The following is an 18756-nucleotide window of genomic DNA, read 5'->3' on the forward strand; positions in this document are numbered from 1 at the left end:
ACTGTATTCTCGTACATTTAGGACTTTTCTCACACTTTTTTTCTTTACGTTTTTCTCGTAAATTTATGACCGTTTTTACTGTCCAATTTACATACATTTGTGACTTTAATAAATGTACGACTGTATTCTCGTAAATGTACGAGCTTTTTCTCATCACTTTACCAATTTATTTTCGGAAATTGATGGCTTTTGTCCCCATAAACTTACATTTTCTCACAATTTTACCACTTTCTCCCGTAAAATAATGCATTTTTTTAACCCATTAATTTATTGTCTCCGTGTATTGGAATTGTGACGTATGTGTTCAACCCGTGCTTTGAAAGCACAACTGGTCATGTATGCTATAGCAGTATAACACATAGATTGAGCCACTGACTGCGTTCTATTCTATTTTGCTTATAAAACATAAAAGGTGTCATCTCCAAAGCACTTTTGAGGTGACATTGATGGCATTACTGCAGTAAACAAGAGTAACTCCTCCCATACAAAAGCTGATGACGCTGGTGGCTCCTTTGTCCGCTGCCGTGGAACCAAAGCTCTCTCTAGTGGTCGGGGAATGAACTGCATATTGTATGTGTATATATGATGTCATAGTAACAGTATGAGGGTTAGAAGCTATCATTGCTACATCCTGTTAGGTGATGAATAAAGTTGGTCATGAAGGCGACTCTGTGTTTTTTCTAAGGTTGGAATCTCAGCTTATGTCCGACATTCACGCCATCCTGCAGCTGCTGCAGAGGCAGCCGGCCTTAGGTCCTCCGGCTTACAGCACTGTGACCGCCAGCCCAAACTATCACCCGGCCGCCGTCAAGATCCAGCCTGTCGCCCTGACGACAAGCCATCTTTTCAGCCGCACGGAAACTCAAGTAAGCGAGCACGTACACCCCCGCTTATTATTTCATTCAATATTCATTCATATTCTACCGTTTATCCTCACGAGGGTCGCTGTGGCGTGCTGGAGCCTATCCCAGCAGACTTCGGGCGAGAGGCGGGGTACACCCTGGACGAGTCGCCAGCCAATCACAGGGCACATATAGACAACCTGTGTGACAACAACCTGTGCCTTGGGATTGGCTGGCCACCAGTCCAGGGTGTACCCCGTCTCTCGCTCGAAGACAGCTGGGATAGGCTCCAGCACCCCCGCGACCCTTGTGAGGATACGCGGTAGAAAATGAATGAATGACTTATTTTGTTTTTATGGGTTAATACGAGTGTAAAGGTATCTATAGGGGTGTTATTTCATGTCTAGAGGGCTCTAATCATGTTAAGCATGTATTAAAAGGTGGTAAAGGGGTTTTCTATGTCTTATTTTCTCTTATTACATCTATATTGGGTAATAGGAGTGTATACTGACTATAGGGGTGTTATGTCAAGTCGGGGGCTCTAAGTGCACTACTATATTACTACATATTGGTCTACTATATTAGCTAACAGGAGTGTAAAGGTGTCTATAGGGGTGTTATTTCATGACTAGAGGGCTCTAATCATGTTAAGCGTGTATTTAGAAGGTGGTTTTACTGTCTACAGATGCATTTAATGAATGATGAATGTGTCCTACTTCCCTACCCAGGGTCCCAAGCATCAAGTGAAGAAGGCCTTTCAGGAATCCAAAGACTCTGTGCTGAGCTTGGCAGGTGTGAAGACGCCAGCGGGGGACAACCTTGCAGCGCTGCTTTTACAAAGACCACCACAACAGCAAGCGGAAATGACCAAGGACCACCAGCCCACCTCCATCCTGATTGCAACATCCTCGTCCTCCTCTTCCTCACCCCCGTCGGAATCCAACCTCAACGCCACCGGACTCCACCCTGTCTCAGACCAGGAGCCCCAAAGGCCATGAAGTTTTCAGCATGTGTGGTGCTGGCTTTTCATCATCAGCATGCTGCCACAGACTCCTAGCATCTTCATTTGCACTTGCCTGCCGGTAGATGTCACCTTTCTCTTTTATGCAACATAGCAGTATGTACTGTATGTGTGGACAGTATCACACAGTACCGTATGTAGTATTGCTTGATGATAGCATGATAGCATCAACTCGTTATGTTCACCAGCACTCGCTTCCTCGCCCTTCTCGTGAGAATTTAGTAGGATTTTGGACATAAAAGTCAAAAGGCATGCAAATAATACGGCCCCATTCAGGGCTTTTACAAACACAGCACTTGGTCACACTGTCCTTCTAAATTTACATGTAGAATTAAAGAATGAGGCACGATTGCTTGACTTCATCTGCTAGCGGCAGCCGTCTTGATGTAGAAGACACACACAGCCCAGACTGAAACCATTTGGAAGCAGCCACACACCACTGATACATGGGGGGGCACTCACACCCCTGCGAGGGTTGGACCCCAGAATAGGATACAGAGTACATTTATCTAAGAGTCCTTAACTTTTTGCACCAAATCCAACTAAATTCTCCCAACACATGATCAGCGGGGCTGTCGTGAACAATCCCAAGTCCACTTTGATGATGTAATCAAGCGATCCTGCAGGTCCAGGGTTGACAGCGCATCGCTTCCTCCCCGTGTTTATGCTCTCAGTACGCCAACCTTGGCATGCTGACAGATGACGTTGCTCTTCTGTTCAAGCCCATTGGAGTATTTTTGCACATTTGAGTGTAATACAGCATTTACACTGAGGTAGAAGACCTGCTTGTCTTCTCTCAAGTGTGTGACTCAGGGGTTATGGACACTTGCACTGCAGCTCACAGTATGAAGAATACTGTCATGTTCCTCTTGATACAACGTGCATTATTCCCAAGGTGGCTGCTGCGCACCTATTCTATTTCTAGTCCAAGCATGTCTTTTCCAATTCACGCAGGCATTGTCACGTGTCTCTTTCAGTTACTTCTTGCACATACACGCCCCAAATGAGGGTCTTGTGCCTATACGCTAAATACAGTACCAACGCTATGGCAAACTATTCCAACATATCAAGATACTTCCCAGCACACTTTTGGGTGGCATTGTACGCTGAAACACTGCGAGAAACAAATCGCCAGATGTATCTTTTCAACTCGAAAATATTTATTTTTTTTACTGCTACTCTTGACTTCTTTTAGAAAGTAGAACATGTTCCTTTTCAAACTGTGGGATCAGCAATAAATGGAGACACTCAAGCAGAAATGGCAACGACTTTTTTGTATACACAAAAGTTCTTACGCCTTTTAAAGAAATGGAATATACTTTAGAGTAGTCAGTGTAAAGCTTGGATTAACTTTCCACTGGAAATCACTCAATGTTGCACGGTGGCACAGCAGCAGGATCGGACCCTATCCCAGCGTACAAATGCAAATATTTACTCACCACAAGCACAGCAACAGCAGAAGAAAACTAAGTAAAAGGTACAAATACAAATATTTACTCACCAAAAGTACAGCAACAGCGGAAGAAAACAAAGTAAAAGGTACAAATACAAACATTTACTCACCACAAGCACAGCAACAGCAGAAGAAAAAGTAAAAGGTATAAATACAAACATTTACTCACCAAAAGTACAGCAATAGTGGAAGAAAACAAAGTAAAAGGTAGAAAAGCGGATGAAAACTATGTAAAAATATAAACATTTACTATAGGGTCTACCCTCAGCTGAGATTTCACGTCTGTATGATTTCTTTGTTCAAACTTGTATTTTAAATCCTAATGTACGTTGACTTGTTATGATTTCTTGGCGTGCACTTGTGCACAGTGTCAAATGCTGCCATCTATCGGCTATGTGAGGTATCGGTGAAAGTGAAAATGAAAGTTACCTCGGGTTTGACTTTCGTTTTGCCGCAACTGAGCTGTACTGGACTGCACTGCTGGTCCTCATTTGGACGGAAGGTCTGAGAAGGATGAACATGGACGACGTGATGAAAGAGAATCTCATTGACAGTTTTCGACCAAGGTTGAAGGTCTTTATCTCGGTGGAGCCGGTTCTGGATCGTCTCCATATCATCAGTGCAGACCAGAGAGAATTTCTTAGACAAATGGCCAAAACGGACGGTAACTCCGCGGCCGTGGACGCCCTGATCAGTGCCGTCCTTCGGAAGCCTCACCCGGAAGGCTGGTTCCAGGCTTTTGTGGACGCCTTGTGCAACGCCGGGTGCCAACAAGCGGCGAACTACATGATGGTCAAGCTGCCCCGCCCGGAAGTGGAAGAGCAGAACGACCACTGCATGCGGATGATTGACATACTAGTACCCAGTCTTCTCGACATGGACACCAAAGTAGTCTGCACGTTGTGTTTTTCCAGGGAACTCATCACAAAGGACGACATGGACATTGTGAGTACAGTCATACACCTGTAGTTGCGAGTGATGGCCACAAAATGGCGGAATAAGTGTATATCTTAACACTTCCTCAAGCTAATACGTTTCGTTACCATGGACTCCAGAGGTTTCCACTTCCTGTCTATCACTTTCCGGATGTGGTAATTGTCAGTACAGGCGTTCGGAGGCTCCTCCTACAGCGCGAATCAACCTTCCTAACACTTCCTGGTTGTGTCACGTGCTCTCATGTTTACACTGACGTCCTGACAGAATAGCTGCCTTCAATTGCGACAGTTTAGTTTACTTTTTGGCTACTGGTTCATTTCTACAACACAGCAACACATACGTTTTATAAAAGTTTCATAAAAGTTAACACACAGAATTTGCCAATAAAACATGCACGTGATGTAACCAAATAATGACTATTTTGTTCCATTCATGTTCAAAGTGTTAAGTATTTACACAAGGGTAGTAATAGCTAAATTTTATTTATCTTATTTAATTCCTTGTCATACTTTTCAGGATTAACACAGCCCTGGTTGCTGTTCCTTGTTATCCTTTTCAGGATAACCACGACTTTGGTTGCTGTTCCTTCTCATCCTTTTCAGGATAACCACGACTTTGGTTGCTGTTCCTTCTCATCCATTCCGGGATTAACGCGGCCTTGGTTGCTGTTCCTTGTCATCCTTTTCGGGATTAACGCGGCCCTGGTTGCTGTTCTTTGTTATCCTTTTCAGGATAACCACGGCTTTGGTTGCTGTTCCTTGTCATCCTTTTCGGGATTAACGCAGCCCACGTTGCTGTTCCTTGTCATCCTTTTCGGGATTAACGCGGCCCTGGTTGCTGTTCCTTGTCATCCTTTTCTGGATAACCACGGCTTTGGTTGCTGTTCCTTGTCATCCTTTTCGGGATTAACGCAGCCCACGTTGCTGTTCCTTGTCATCCTTTTCGGGAGTAACGCGGCCCTGGTTGCTGTTCCTTGTCATCCTTTTCTGGATAACCACGGCTTTGGTTGCTGTTCCGTGTCATCCTTTCCAGGATTAACGCGGCCTTGGTTGCTGTCTTTTCATGATTCAGCGTAATCCTGACAAAATGTCATAGTTTTTTGGTGGTGGGGGTCCTGGGACTTGAGATGAAGAGGTGGTAATCAGCCCATGGCACTTTTTTTCGCGCACACATAGTATCGATTGTTAGTGCAAAGCAGGTCATCCCAGGTCTTAAAATGTCTGTCATCCCAGTCGTCAAACTCATCCTGCACCATGGTTTGTGGGGGTACAATGACCACACAGTCTTGATCCCCGCCAGCTGACACATAATTATTTGGTTCATCTATCTGCCAATATATGGGCTCTGTCAGTGGTCGGCCGTCCAGCCAGAAGTACTCTCCTTCCGTTACCCTGTCATTTAAGCCGATCCAGGCAGCATGACCTTTGGGGTTTTTTTTCCCACCTTTCTTCAGTCTTTCTTGAAAAGCTTTATAAATGAGTCGTGTGATGAACTTCTGTTCGGGCATGTCATCAATATCAGCGAGTTGGCCACCTTTCTTTATACACTTTTCGACTGCCTCTTCCTGTTCTACTCTCTCGTTAGACATGTAGTAGCAATGTGAAGCGTGGGGTTCCCAGCCGCTGGGGCAGCATTCGATCTCTTTTTCGGTGAGATGATTTTTATCAAGTCTGTAGCAGAGCAGGTTGTATTGCTTGGTTTCTTTATCCGCTAAGGTGCTGAGCCCCTTTGTTAATTGATCCGTCTCCTGCTGCAGTGTGCTTACTGTTTGTGACATACTATCACAGGATATTTCTGCTTCAGTCTTTTTCCCACAGGAATTGATGCTGGCAGTCATCTTCTTGAGACTTGCCTTGATGCCATCATAGCGTTGCGATACAACCAAACGCTGGGCGTCAAACTCGTCTGCCGAGAGCTCGAGGTTGTTCAGATCCGTCAGCATTGTGTTCAGGGTTGCATTCAAATGTTCGTGCTCAAGCCAGACCCGTTCCACATTGTCCTCTCTCTTCTCCGAGGCCGCCAGACGTTCCTTTAGCTCTCGACTTGCCTCTTGCAACTCGTCCCGCTTCATCAGCATCAAGTCGATTTGCTGCTTCAGATTAGTCTGTGTGTTGATCAGCTCATTCATGAGCTCATCGAGCTTGGAGTTGATGATAAAGATGGCGGCCAGAAAACCCAGGAGGAAGATGAAGAATCCCATCAAGCAACAAGCAAGTTCACAAGTCCAGGACATCATCTTGGGTCTGGAGCCAGCGTGCTTTTCTTTCACTGCAGCATTGTCCCCTACGGAGCTGACCAAGACACACACCAAAAACATTTCATCAGCATCAGTGAGGACTCCTGTCTGTGGTTTCCTTCCACTTCCCAAATGACGAGGGATCTTTTCTCCCAGGTTTGGGACTGGGTGGACCCCTCAATAAACCTAATGAAATCTGATATGGCTGCTATACTATATAAGCTACTATAATGGGTCAATAAGACATACGTATGTTCATTCCTGGTGTACACAAAGGACTCTCATGGAAAGAATTCTGCTTTTTGCTACTGGAGTTTTCAACTTTTCGGGAATACTTCTGACCAGAAGTGTGTGGGATCTAATAATGTTAAAAAGCAGACTTAGAAGATTAGAAAGCGTGTAAAGGTGACAATAGGGGTGTTATTTTATGTCTAGAGGTCTCTAATAATGTTAAAGCAGATTTAGATGAGAAAGAGTGTAAAGGTGACTCTAGAGGTGTTATTTCATGCCTAGAGGGATCCTACAATGTTAAAAAGCAGATTTAGAAGATTACAAAGAGTTTAAATGTGACTATAGGGGTGTTATTTTATTTATAGATGGCTCTAATGTTGAAAATGTCAGTGCTGCTGTGGACGTGGTCCAAGTGTAGCGCTGAAATGGTTGTGTTAATGTCTCACCTCATCTCCGTGCTGTCAGCAGTGCGTGGCTGCTCTTCTTCATTCTTCACATCACTCCTAAACATCACATGCATAAAACAGCATTATGTGGATTTCAGTGACTTGTTGGGCCCAGTCCACACAAGAATGTTCTATTTTTATATTTTGGTGGGATTAAAAAAGCGGCATCCATACTATGCCAAATTAGTAAACTTTCATTCAGACTAGAATAATCATTGAGTGAAAACAATGTCATACGCAAGCACATCTATGTGTGGTAGTGTTTTGTTAGTCGTGAACGAATCGGCTGTAAGAGTCGTTTCATTGAAATGAACGACAGGAGCCGTTTCACGTCTTTGGGAGCCGATTAGTTTTTGCCTCGTCTTATTGTCTAAAGGCAAATGTCATTGGTCATGGTGTGCCACACTGAGCAGGTGTGAGTCAAAATATTACAATATTATTTTGGTTTGTCGTAGAAGCGAATTTCTGCTCACGTGACGGTGACGAGTTGGTGACGTCATGGTTTTCGAATTGACTGAGCCCGGCGTACTGAAATTTTACCCCCCTGAAAGCCTTTTGAGAGGCTAAAATACTTAAAACGTTAAGTGTGGAGAGTCCCTGAGACAAATATTGCATGCTTGCATTGTATCGCCATTTGTCAACAAGCAAGTGACAAACTGGCATATGAATGTACATATATCTCCTTCATTACCTCTCCCCTGAGTCCTTCACGGCGACGTCATCCATTTGTTCCGCATCCAGTAGAAATCATCCAACTAAATCGATATACAGTATAGCCTCAACTTAGCTTGAGCACACCGTATACGTGACGTCTGATGGTCTTTAGTAAAAGGCTCTCAAGTGATTCGTCAAATCAACTGGAATCGACTCAACAAAAGGCAATCACACAAGTGACGTGAAATGCCCATAGTACCCATAGCACATCTTTGCAGTGTTCCATCCAAACTTACTTTCATACTGCACATCCTTCATTCAGCACACACTATACATATCTAACACAGTAGTGCCATCTAGGGGCGTCAACGTGTAACAACATGACAAATACACTACAACTTCATAAGCCTTTAGTACGCTGTAAGGAACTACAACACTCAACTTCCCACAATACAATTCCTCTTAAAGGGCAATGCTCGTCCTGTAACACGTGCACATCACTAAGCCATAGGTTGAATCATTTTTAATACTTCATATATTTGACCTGAAGCCATGTTTTATCTGAATGAACTTGTAATAGTCTACATAATTAATATGATAGTAAATTGGTTGTTTTGTTTATCTTCAAAGTATCCTTTTCCTTATTTTTTAATAATTCATGATTAACATTTAAATAGACAGACAGACACTGCAAGTGAACTTTGCCGTAATCCCTTTTGTAACGCACTTTCAATGTTGTCCACGCTGCAGATCCTTTGCTTGGCAGACTCCCAGGGACTCCGAGTTGGCGCTCGTGAACTTCTGAAAAGGATTGTGAGGTGCCAGCTTGGATGGTACTCTGAGTTTATCCAGATTTTGCGTGAAACTGAGCACCAGGTCTTGTACGCGCTGCTGGAAGGGTCATGTGACTACGATACCACAGGTAACACTGTGACACAAGCTCATACAAGCTAAAAAAAAAGTACTGTCTTATATTTGCTTCAATGTAGTATATTCCAGTGATGAGCACTAAGGTTGGAACTTTTGGGGAATGTTCTATTCTGTTAAACGGTGCGGGTTGGCTCTGAACGCTCGTTAACGGCGGCTCCCTGTGATGTCACAGTGTGTCGACAGTAAGCGTGTAAGGTGTAGGCTCCGCCATCAAAATCTACCCCCAAAAAAGACTAATTTGTGAGATTGTCTTTGTCCTTGCAGGTAGTTCCTGCATGGCTGCTTGCTGGGCCGGTGTTTAGCCTGCATGGTTCCTATCTCCAGTGGTTGGTGGGGCTTTTTAACCCAACTCTGTAGGACCCCAAAGCTTAAGCTTTGTACATGTGATGGCCACCCCCTGCTCAGCTCAGCCATAGCCAATCAAAGAACAATTACCTCACATGTGGCTTAAGGAAAAAACATTAAAGGGCCGAGATGGCTCGTCGGTTCCACCTTATTGCATTGCTTCTACTGGGGAGCATCTGGAACTTAATTTTTGGGACACTTCCTGTCTCTGAAAAGAATCTGAAGAGGAATTTCATATCATTCCTCCAGCCAGCTTGATGGTGGATCACTCACAACAATAATAAAACATGCCTCTGTGGGTGGCATTTTTAAAGATATATAGAATATAGAATAGCTCATCTTAATATGAAACAGGAAATTGTTTATGGGGGGAGGGGGGCCTAATAAACACACTGCTTGCAGTGCTCTGACCGGCCACTTGGGTGAAATGAAAGTTCCTCACTGTGTGTGCTTTGTCTTCAGACCTGTACAGAAGCGAAAGCTCGCTTGGAGACTCCACTCAAAGTTCACCGCCAGGTGGGAACAATTCACACTTAACTGCCGAGTGTTTAGTGAGCTCCATAATCAGTGTTGGCGTTAACTAGCTGAGAACACACCAAAGCAAAATCAAAGGATGCGGAATGTAAGTCGAGTGTTTCACGTGCCGACAAGCATGAACACAGCTTAAGAAAGCCCAGCCAGCGGCCAGCGTGTCAAATCAAAAACACATGCTGACTTCTGATTGGCTGCCGCTTTCAACTTTTCACCTCCAGCTCATGTCACACTTGAAACACTTTTGCATCATCTCACCCTTCTTCTCAACGTTAGCATCATGAATGGCATACCTTTAGCTACACATCAATGTCAGCATCACAAAGGGCATACTTGTAGCTACACATCAATGTTAGCATCACAAAAGGCATACTTGTAGCTACACATCAATGTTAGCATCATGAATGGCAGAGCTTTAGGTACACATCAATGTTAGCATCATGAAGGGCGCACTTGTAGCTACACATCAATGTTAGCATCATGAATGGCAGAGCTTTAGGTACACATCAATATTAGCATCATGAAGGGTATACTTTTAGCTACACACCAATGTTAGCATCATGGTGGGTATACATCTACGTCCACGTGAAGGTTAGCATGGCGAATGCTATACTTTTACCTCTATGTAATGTTAACGTCATGAAGAGCATACTTTTACATACACGTCAGTGTTAGCATCATGAATGTTTACCCCCACGTGAAGGTTAGCATCAAGAATAGCATGCTTTCACCTCCATGTGAAGGTTAGCATCATTAATCTTTACCGCCATGTCAAGGTTAGCATGGTGAATGGCATACTTTTAGCTGCATGTGAATGTTAGCATCTTGAATGTTTCCCACCACATGAAGGTTAGCATCATGAATGGCGTACTTTTAGCTGCATGTGAATGTTAGCATCATGAACTTTTACCTCCACGTGAATGTTAGCATCATGAATGTTTACCTCTACGTGGCGGTTAGCATGGTGAATGGCATACTTTTACCTACACGTGAATGTTAGCTTCGTGAATGGTAGACTTTTACCTCCATGTGAAGGTTAGCATCACATATAGCGTACTTTTACTTCCATGTGAATGATATCATTATTGAATGTTTACCTCCATGTGAATGTTAGCATCATGAATGTTTACCTCTAAGTGACGGTTAGCATGGTGAATGGCATACTTTTACCTTCAAGTGAATGTTTGCATCATGAATGTTTACCTCCACCTGAATGTTAGCATCATGGATGGCATAATTTTACCTCCAGGTGAATGTTAGCATCATGACTGTTTACGAGTGCTCCATCTTAGCAAAGCAATTGAATGGTAGCCAGTTGACTGCAGGAACAGGCATGGCCACGTGAGCCAAATATGATGCAATCATACTCCTGCAAGTATGCTGACAAAAGGTGTGGGATAATCGCATGCAGATGTTGAAGTTGTTCACAAAAATGCGGTCCTTCACTTTTTCCTGGAACATGCGGAGGCCCTTGCAGTGGATGATGTTATTTGTAGACTGTACTGTGTGTCATTGTACTTCTACACAATGCCAAGTACATCATAATAAGTACATCTTTGCATAGACTTGGTACACCATGTAGATGCTAGACTTGCTTTACTAGATTTTTCATTCAAATAGCAGTCATGACAAAATGTTGTGTTGCTGCTGGATGTTCACCATATCCCAGTCATACTGTCAACTACAAATGTCATTTTTGCTTTAAAAAATGGAACAATGTAGAAAATAATTCCAAACAATATATTTAAGGCAAGTTGGTCAATCATGTCAGGGATCATGTCAGGGAGTCTTTAACATCCCAACATCAAATGATGTCGGAATGGTTCGCTATCAAACAGCAGCACCTACTGGATGGACTGATATTGATGATGTTTGAATATGAATTTGTTTTGCCTCAGATCTAAAAGCAGCGTCAATAGAAGATGAGACTACAGGAAGTAAGGCTGTGATTGACAGTCCGGCGGAAAGTTCAGCTAGTTCACAGCGTTTGGATGACTACAAGGACATGGAGGCTGAGAATGATGCCACAGGTACCAAATGTCTGACCACATGGGTAAAATCAAACATATTTTGTCTTAGCTGTTGTCTAGGGCTACAACGATTATTCCAATAATGGGAATACCTCAATTACAAAAAAAGTCAAGGATTTTTTTTCCGTTTGGAGGAATAGTTTGTACTGTGTTTCAAACACGGTTACGTTACCTCGTGCCACTGCTGCTGAGCTTGGACGCAGTCGACATTTTCTGAAAGATGGTGGTCCTGGACCCAAATGAAGGCCCTTACTGGTGCAGACTGCAGCGCAATAACCATCAGACGCCATCTGCGGGAAAAGACTTTTTTTTAAAAAGGAATTCAAAGACCTGATCTCCTTCAACGGCATAAAACTGCCCGTTTAGACTTTGCCAAGGATGATCAATCATGGGACATTGAAAGGTGGAAAAAAGTTTGATTCTCTGATGAGAAAAACCAGCATGTTACCAGCATGACAAGGAGACCCCACATGAGATGTTTTCTACCCGGCACAGTGGAGGGCGTCCATCATTCATTCAGCCGAACACCAGAGCGTCGGGTGGTGCAGGGTTGTCAAACGGCAGCCGATGACGTGCAGATGTTGCAGCAGGCATCCCTCATGACTGAGGGTCCTGGTCTGTGTGGTAACAGCTGGGTTCTTTAACAGGACAATGCTGCAGTTCCCAATGCTGGCTTGACCAACTTCTTTAGGGAGAATAACATGACTCTTTTGGACCATCATCATGGTCCCCTGATTTACATCCTATAGAGAACCTTTGGGGAAGGATGGCAAGGGAAGTTTATAAAAATGGCCATTAGTTCCAGACTTGGTGAAGGGCCTCACATATGAACTTAAGTGCTATCCCATTCCTAATCCATAGGGTTCAATATGTCGGTCCACCTTTTGCAGCTATTACAGCTTCAACTCTACATGGAAGGCTGTCCACAACGTTGAGGAGTGTGTTTATCTGAATTTTTGACCATTTCTGATTTGATACCTGATACCTGAAATACGTTAATATAATGCATGTTTTCCTTCATAATTGCAGTTTGCTGAGCAGGTGTTGAAATGTGTGTGCTTTGCAGATCCAAGTGACCCAGGCGGAGCTCCCGGCAGCCCAGATAGAGCTGAAATTATTCTTCGGGATTATCAGAAGGAGGTGGCTCAACCTGCCTTGGAGGGGAAAAACATCATCATCTGCCTCCCGACCGGAAGTGGTAAAACCAGGGTGGCGGTTTATGTTACTCGTCAACATCTGGAACGCAGGAGAGCGGATCGGAAGACGGGGAAAGTGGTCGTTCTGGTCAACAAGGTATAAGAATATGGACAAGAAGTAAGATTGTACAGTAAACCTCGGATATATCGGACTCAGATATATCGTAAATTCGCTCACAACGGACAGATAAAAAAGAACCAATTTTTCTGTAATGCATTTCCAATAAAAATTCATTGCATATATCGGATTTTTTATAACGGATTTCGCCTATTTCGGACAAAATCTCCAGTCCCGTTCCAATGCATTTCCATTAAATTTCCCTCGCATATATCGGATGGCCGCATCGTGGCGCTCCGATTCGCCAAATCATGACAGGCCGCTATACGACGTCATTTGCAGCGTTTGCAGCGTTGCCTGCGCGTCCAGGTACATTGGAAACATAGTCAAGGAAGTGCCTTTTTATAACGGATAAAATCCGATTTACGCATATACCGGATATAAATCCGATGTATGCGTAAAACGGACATTTTCCGGTATACGCATATAACGGATTTCGCTTATATCGGACAAAACCAGTGGGAACAATTGAATCCGATATATCCGAGGTTTACTGTATTTATATATATGTACATGTATGCAAGTGTATTATTGGCCCACTTTAACGCATAACGCAAGTTCCCTTGGCTCCGGCAACCATTTGTTTTGACACATGATTACGCACACGGTGTTGGCGGTGGCCGGCACGTAGAGGAAGTACATCTAAAATGCCTGCGCTAATCTTTTCAGTGTATTTGGGATGCTGCTTGAATTTGGAATCAAGAACTTGTATCTTCATGTTTTGGGAGTTCTTGCTCTCTGAGCAAAAGAATGAAAGTTGTGGTTTGGGAGATGAAATGTGCTGATGAGTGGAATGTTCTTTGTCCTCAGGTTCCTCTGGTGGAGCAGCACCACGCCACAGAGTTCCAACGCTTTCTCAAGCACGCGTACAAAGTGGAAAGAGTCAGTGGAAACTCTTTGTTGAAAATCTCTTTCACAGAGATTATGAAGAAAAATGATGTCGTCATTTGCACGGCCCAGATTCTGCAAAACTATTTGGAGAGGTCGGTCAAAGGAGAAGACGAGGGAGTGCATCTCAAGGGTAGGATCTTCAGCTTCTTCTGTTGGAACCACAAAGGAGGAGTTTTGGCGCATAGACGGGCATACTGAAACCATGTGAAAAAAAGTAGTTCATCAAGTAGTAAAGTAGTTCATCAAAAAACAAGATCCCGTGATACCCATGTGGAAACTGCACTATTGCTAGCATATGCTAGCCGGTGGGGGTGCTCTTCTATTTTATGGCTGAAAAATGAAGGTCTCGTAAAATGTTCTCTGATATTTGAGGACTGAGATTTCACGATGAACCGTAATTTTTGGACTACACTCAAATATAAGCCAAATGAGAAAATATACATGAAATGCAATACTTTTTCAAATATCTAGAGAGTGTAGTTTGAGCACACTTGGAGGTAAGAAGGACAGTTCGTCCCGTACCTGTTGATTAGTCCTAATGAGATATCATGACTACTACCAGGAGAACCAGACTATAGAGGGGGAGGAGCCACCTGCTGTGGCCCAGCAAGGTGCACCATATTCGGGCACATGGTCCGAGCAGCCACTGTTTGTTTGTCTCTAGCAAACTTTTTGCACTTTTCAAACGGTGTGGGATTTCAGGTGGACGATAAGGATTTTTGTGTGCTCCGAGGGCTTTTCCCCTCGTCCAACGCTTCCTTGGAAAGTCAGTGTTTGTTTTACAATTTTCATTCAGGTTGCGGGAGTATGCTGGAGCCTATCCCAGCCGATGGACACATATGATGCCATAAGTCCCTTGTATCTTAGTGATTATGCTGCAGCCCTAATACAGTATATTCAGCATGTATGCACTAACACTTGTCTGTAAGGCCGTAAGTGTTAAGATAGGATATTGACACACAAAGATGCACTGTAAACGTTATTGCCCAGGTTGGAAAACAAGCATGGCTGACCTTAAAGAGAACAAACCTAATAACATGACTACATTTCCACTTTTACCCAGAAAAAATCTTAAAGCACAGACTGTGAATATGTGCTAATGGGAGGCTCTCCCATGATGATACATGACAAGATCTTGTCAGAGTCTTGCAGCTCTTGTTGGCACTCAGCAGTCCAAGGTGGAATAGCCACCTCAGTGGAACATATGCTGTTTGTGGAAACGCCTGGAAGCGCGTGATGCGTGTATTTCTTGTCTTTTTCTGCGGGCGTCCAGGCCACACGTCTGTTCAGCCGTCAGTATTCGGCTGATGAAATTCACATGAGAACATCTATCAGAGTTCTCCAGGGAAATATTTTCATGGCCATGGTGACGTGTTGATGTGACTGGAACCAAACATGTTGCAGCTAAGCTTGATCATCCCGGCCATGTTTGTCTTCTCCTGCTAGATATTAGCCTGATCATCATAGACGAGTGCCATCACACTAAGAAGGGGGAAGTGTACAACCAGGTGATGATGCGTTACCTGAAGCAGAAGAACAAGAACAATGGGCTGAAGAAGGAGCAGAAGGAGACCGTGCCGCTGCCCCAGATCCTCGGCCTCACCGCCTCTCTTGGCGTTGGGAGCGCCACCAAACTCGATGCAGCCGAGAAAAACATCCTACAGGTGGGGACAAAACACCCAAATCACAGGTACATTGGAAACATAGTCAAGGAAGTGCCTTTTTATAACGGATAAAATCCGACTTACGCATATACCGGATATAAATCCGATATATGCGTAAAACGGACATTTTCCGGTATACGCATATAACGGATTTCGCTTATATCGGACAAAACCAGTGGGAACAATTGAATCCGATATATCCGAGGTTTACTGTATTACAGTTTCTATTACAAGTGTCTGTGCAGGGTCTTCCAGGGCTCGTGAGCTGGATTTGGCCTGCTGGGCCGCCCACTGGGGATTGCCTTTCTAGATCCTAGGCAAGCCTCCAGCAAGCCGCTTCCAATGTCCCGCCTTCTCACTTTTGTGCAGCCACAAAGTGCCTGACTGACATAAAACAAAGCTGAAAACCCTAAAAAAACATGAACCCTACACTGAAATGATGTCTCCTTCGACGCTTCTCTTTTGTAGATTTGTGCCAACTTGGACGCCTCCCAAATCCTGACTTCCAATCTTGGGGATTACAGAAACGATCCATGCAAACAAATAGTTCTTGTTGAGGACAAAGAGAAGGTTTGTTTGCCAATTCCGATCATTCGAATTTACATTTTTGTCGACTGCTAAGAGCCTGATGTTTGTACCAAATCTCTCACGTGTCATACTCTAGGATCCCTTTGGTGATGTCATCAAGAGAATCATGAGCAGTATCCAAACGTATGCCAAGCTCAGCCCCACCTGCCAGCTTGGCTCTCAGACCTATGAACAGTGGGTGGTCCAATACGAGCGGCAAGGTGAGCACAAGTTGGCATTGTCATCCGTAGAAATCATATTCAATTGTTTTAATATCATTTTTATCATCTACTAGCTTGATAGCGGCTCAAGAGGAAGACCAAACATGCACATTTGTACCAATATAAATCATATCAAGTGGAGTTTTTAGATGATTATGATGAACTTTCTAGCTGCCAAAGAGGGAAACCAAACGGTGCGTATTTGTGCGGAGCACCTTCGTCAGTACAACGAGGCCCTGCAGCTCAGCAACACCATCCGCATGTGTGATGCCTTCACTTTCCTGGAGAAATACTACAAGGAGGAGATGAAGAGCAAAACGAGCCCCGATGATGAGCACATCATCACCATCACAGACACCGAGCACATGCTCTTCAAGTTATTCCGAGGTATCGTCATATTCATGTCATGGTGATTTATTGCATTGATTTACCAATGACATATTTAGCATGTCTTTTAGAAGAATTAGCTGCATTGAACTATAAAGTTAGAACATTCGGGGTACGTCTCTGCGGACAGAAGGATGTTTGTTCAAATGGAAAATATCGATCCATCCTTGCTGTCATCAGGGTGAGCTGGAGAAGGACATCTGTGTTAATCTTAGTCTCACATAAGAATTAATGAATTAATTACATTTTTTTAAGTAAAAAAAACAATGTAACTCAAAAGAGTTCTAATGCTCACTTGACCTTTTATTAAGTCCAAATGCGGACGCTTGATTAGGTACACATGCCCTAAGTTGCTAGCTAGCGGTAAATAATAAAAGAGCTGTATCCAAATGGTTTCTTCCAGACAACAGGGAAATGCTTGAGGAACTTTCTAAGGACCAAAGATTTGAAAACGACAGCTTGTCGAAGCTACGAGTCAACATTTTGCGACAGTTCAGCACCAGGAAGGAAGCCAGAGGAATCATTTTCACCAAAACCCGCCGCAGTGCCATGGCTCTCAATCAGTGGATCCACGACAACACCAAGTTTGCCGACCTTGACGTGAATGCATCGTACGTCATCGGAGGAGGAGACCAGAGTGTTGTCAAACCAATGACGGCTGTGAGTACAGGAAGCTAGCTTTGTGTAGGCGGACCGTCCTCTCACCAACGACAGGTATGTTTGTTTACCAGGCCGAGCAGAAGGACGTGCTGAGTAAATTCCACAGCGGGACTGTCAACTTGCTGATTGCCACCTCGGTGGCAGAGGAAGGTTTGGACATACCAGCATGCAACTTTGTCATCTGTTACGGCCTTGTGACCAATGAGATTGCTACGATACAGGTTGGTAATACTCCAAATACTATACTATCGAGCCAAATTGATATCAATTTACATAAAATGTCATGTAGCTACACATTGATTTGTTTACTGCAAAAAGATTTTCCATACTTTCCCCACTAAAAACTTTTCTGTGTGGGTTAGGGTTAGCGTTAGGGTTAACCCTATGTGTGTGTGTGTGTATATATATAACCATATACATAACCATATTTTGCAGGCTCAAGGCAGAGCTCGGGCCAAGGACAGCAGTTACATTGTGATCGAGGTGAAAGGCTCTGGAGTGACTGAGAGGGACACCGTCAACGAGTACCGCAAGGACTTGATGACTCGAGCCATCGCCAAAATCCAAGCGTACCCGCCTGCGGTGTATAAGAGAAAGGTACAGATTAAGGATCGACCGATACATCGGGCGGCCGATATATCGGGCCGATATTTGCATTTTTTTCTTGTATCGGTATTGGCCAATGTACGTGTGGGTTCGCCGATGTATTTTTCCACCGCATGATTTACAGTCAGGCATCCGCCGGGGCAGCTTTGTGTTGTGTTTTCACAAGTAATAGAGTTAGCTTGCTTTTAACACTTTACTAAGCCCATCGCATTTCACTGGGTGATCGCTAGGCATAACAGTTTAAGTCACGGTGTGACAACGAGAAGACCAAAAGCATCACATACCAACGCAACGGACGAATAAAAGCACTCTCACTAGTTGAGCAGAACAAGAATGAACAACTATGCGACTTTAAATGCGTGTCGTGTTATGTGTGTGCGCTCTCTCCGAGCACGCCGTGTCTGCTTATGAGAGGTCTTTATCGTGCACAACACCAACTTTAATGATGAGATGTATATCGTACTAAATTGTGTCAGTGTGATGTGTTTGTGTGTGTGGAGGCGGGGGGCGGGGGGGAGCAGTCATCACATCGATGCTAGATAAATTTAAACTATGACAGAAATGTTTTGCACATGGTTGAATATTTTAAAGCTGATAATGTTGTTTAAATGTGTGTTTAAAAAAGCTGAATCCAACTGTGTTCATTGTTTACATTTCAATCAATATTTGTTTAAACATGACACCTGTAATATTTGTTATCATTGTCATTTTTTCATGTAAATTGAGGGATCAAAAGCAGTATCAGCCATAAATCGGCTGAGGGTGATGCAAAAAAATCGGCATCGGCCCCA

The 18756-nt window shown here is 43.8% G+C and overlaps 3 protein-coding genes across 8 annotated transcripts in view; 2 read left to right on the forward strand and 1 right to left on the reverse strand.

Moving 5' to 3' along the window:
- LOC131135668 (potassium voltage-gated channel subfamily H member 7-like) overlaps positions 1 to 3112 on the forward strand; it is a 32399-nt gene extending 29287 nt beyond the window's left edge. For both annotated transcript variants that reach the window (XM_058081855.1, XM_058081856.1), the window contains exons 14-15: positions 686 to 866; positions 1571 to 3112. In XM_058081855.1, the coding sequence (XP_057937838.1) occupies positions 686 to 866; positions 1571 to 1840 (451 nt within the window). In that variant the 3' untranslated portion in view covers positions 1841 to 3112. The remainder of the gene's footprint in view (positions 1 to 685; positions 867 to 1570) is intronic.
- Positions 3113 to 3209: 97 nt separating this feature from the next.
- On the forward strand, positions 3210 to 16603 carry ifih1 (interferon induced with helicase C domain 1). The gene is made up of 10 exons (XM_058081925.1): positions 3210 to 4261; positions 8570 to 8741; positions 9557 to 9610; positions 11524 to 11655; positions 12722 to 12948; positions 13780 to 13990; positions 15307 to 15524; positions 15993 to 16094; positions 16189 to 16312; positions 16387 to 16603. Exons 1-10 carry the CDS (start codon positions 3830 to 3832, stop codon positions 16389 to 16391), a joined length of 1677 nt encoding a protein of 558 aa, XP_057937908.1. The 5' UTR covers positions 3210 to 3829; the 3' UTR covers positions 16392 to 16603.
- LOC131135726 (C-type lectin domain family 4 member M-like) overlaps positions 3912 to 18756 on the reverse strand; it is a 38462-nt gene continuing 23617 nt past the window's right edge. For 2 of the 5 annotated variants that reach the window (XM_058081961.1, XM_058081965.1), the window contains 3 exons: positions 11828 to 15518; positions 7166 to 7222; positions 3912 to 6543 (listed from right to left, as the gene is read on the reverse strand). In XM_058081961.1, the coding sequence (XP_057937944.1) occupies positions 5394 to 6543; positions 7166 to 7222; positions 11828 to 11865 (1245 nt within the window). In that variant the 5' untranslated portion in view covers positions 11866 to 15518 and the 3' untranslated portion in view covers positions 3912 to 5393. The other 3 variants (XM_058081964.1, XM_058081963.1, XM_058081966.1) reach the window with 3 other exon arrangements.

This window comes from Doryrhamphus excisus, chromosome 9 (genome assembly GCF_030265055.1).
Source record: "Doryrhamphus excisus isolate RoL2022-K1 chromosome 9, RoL_Dexc_1.0, whole genome shotgun sequence".
NCBI lineage: Eukaryota > Metazoa > Chordata > Actinopteri > Syngnathiformes > Syngnathidae > Doryrhamphus > Doryrhamphus excisus.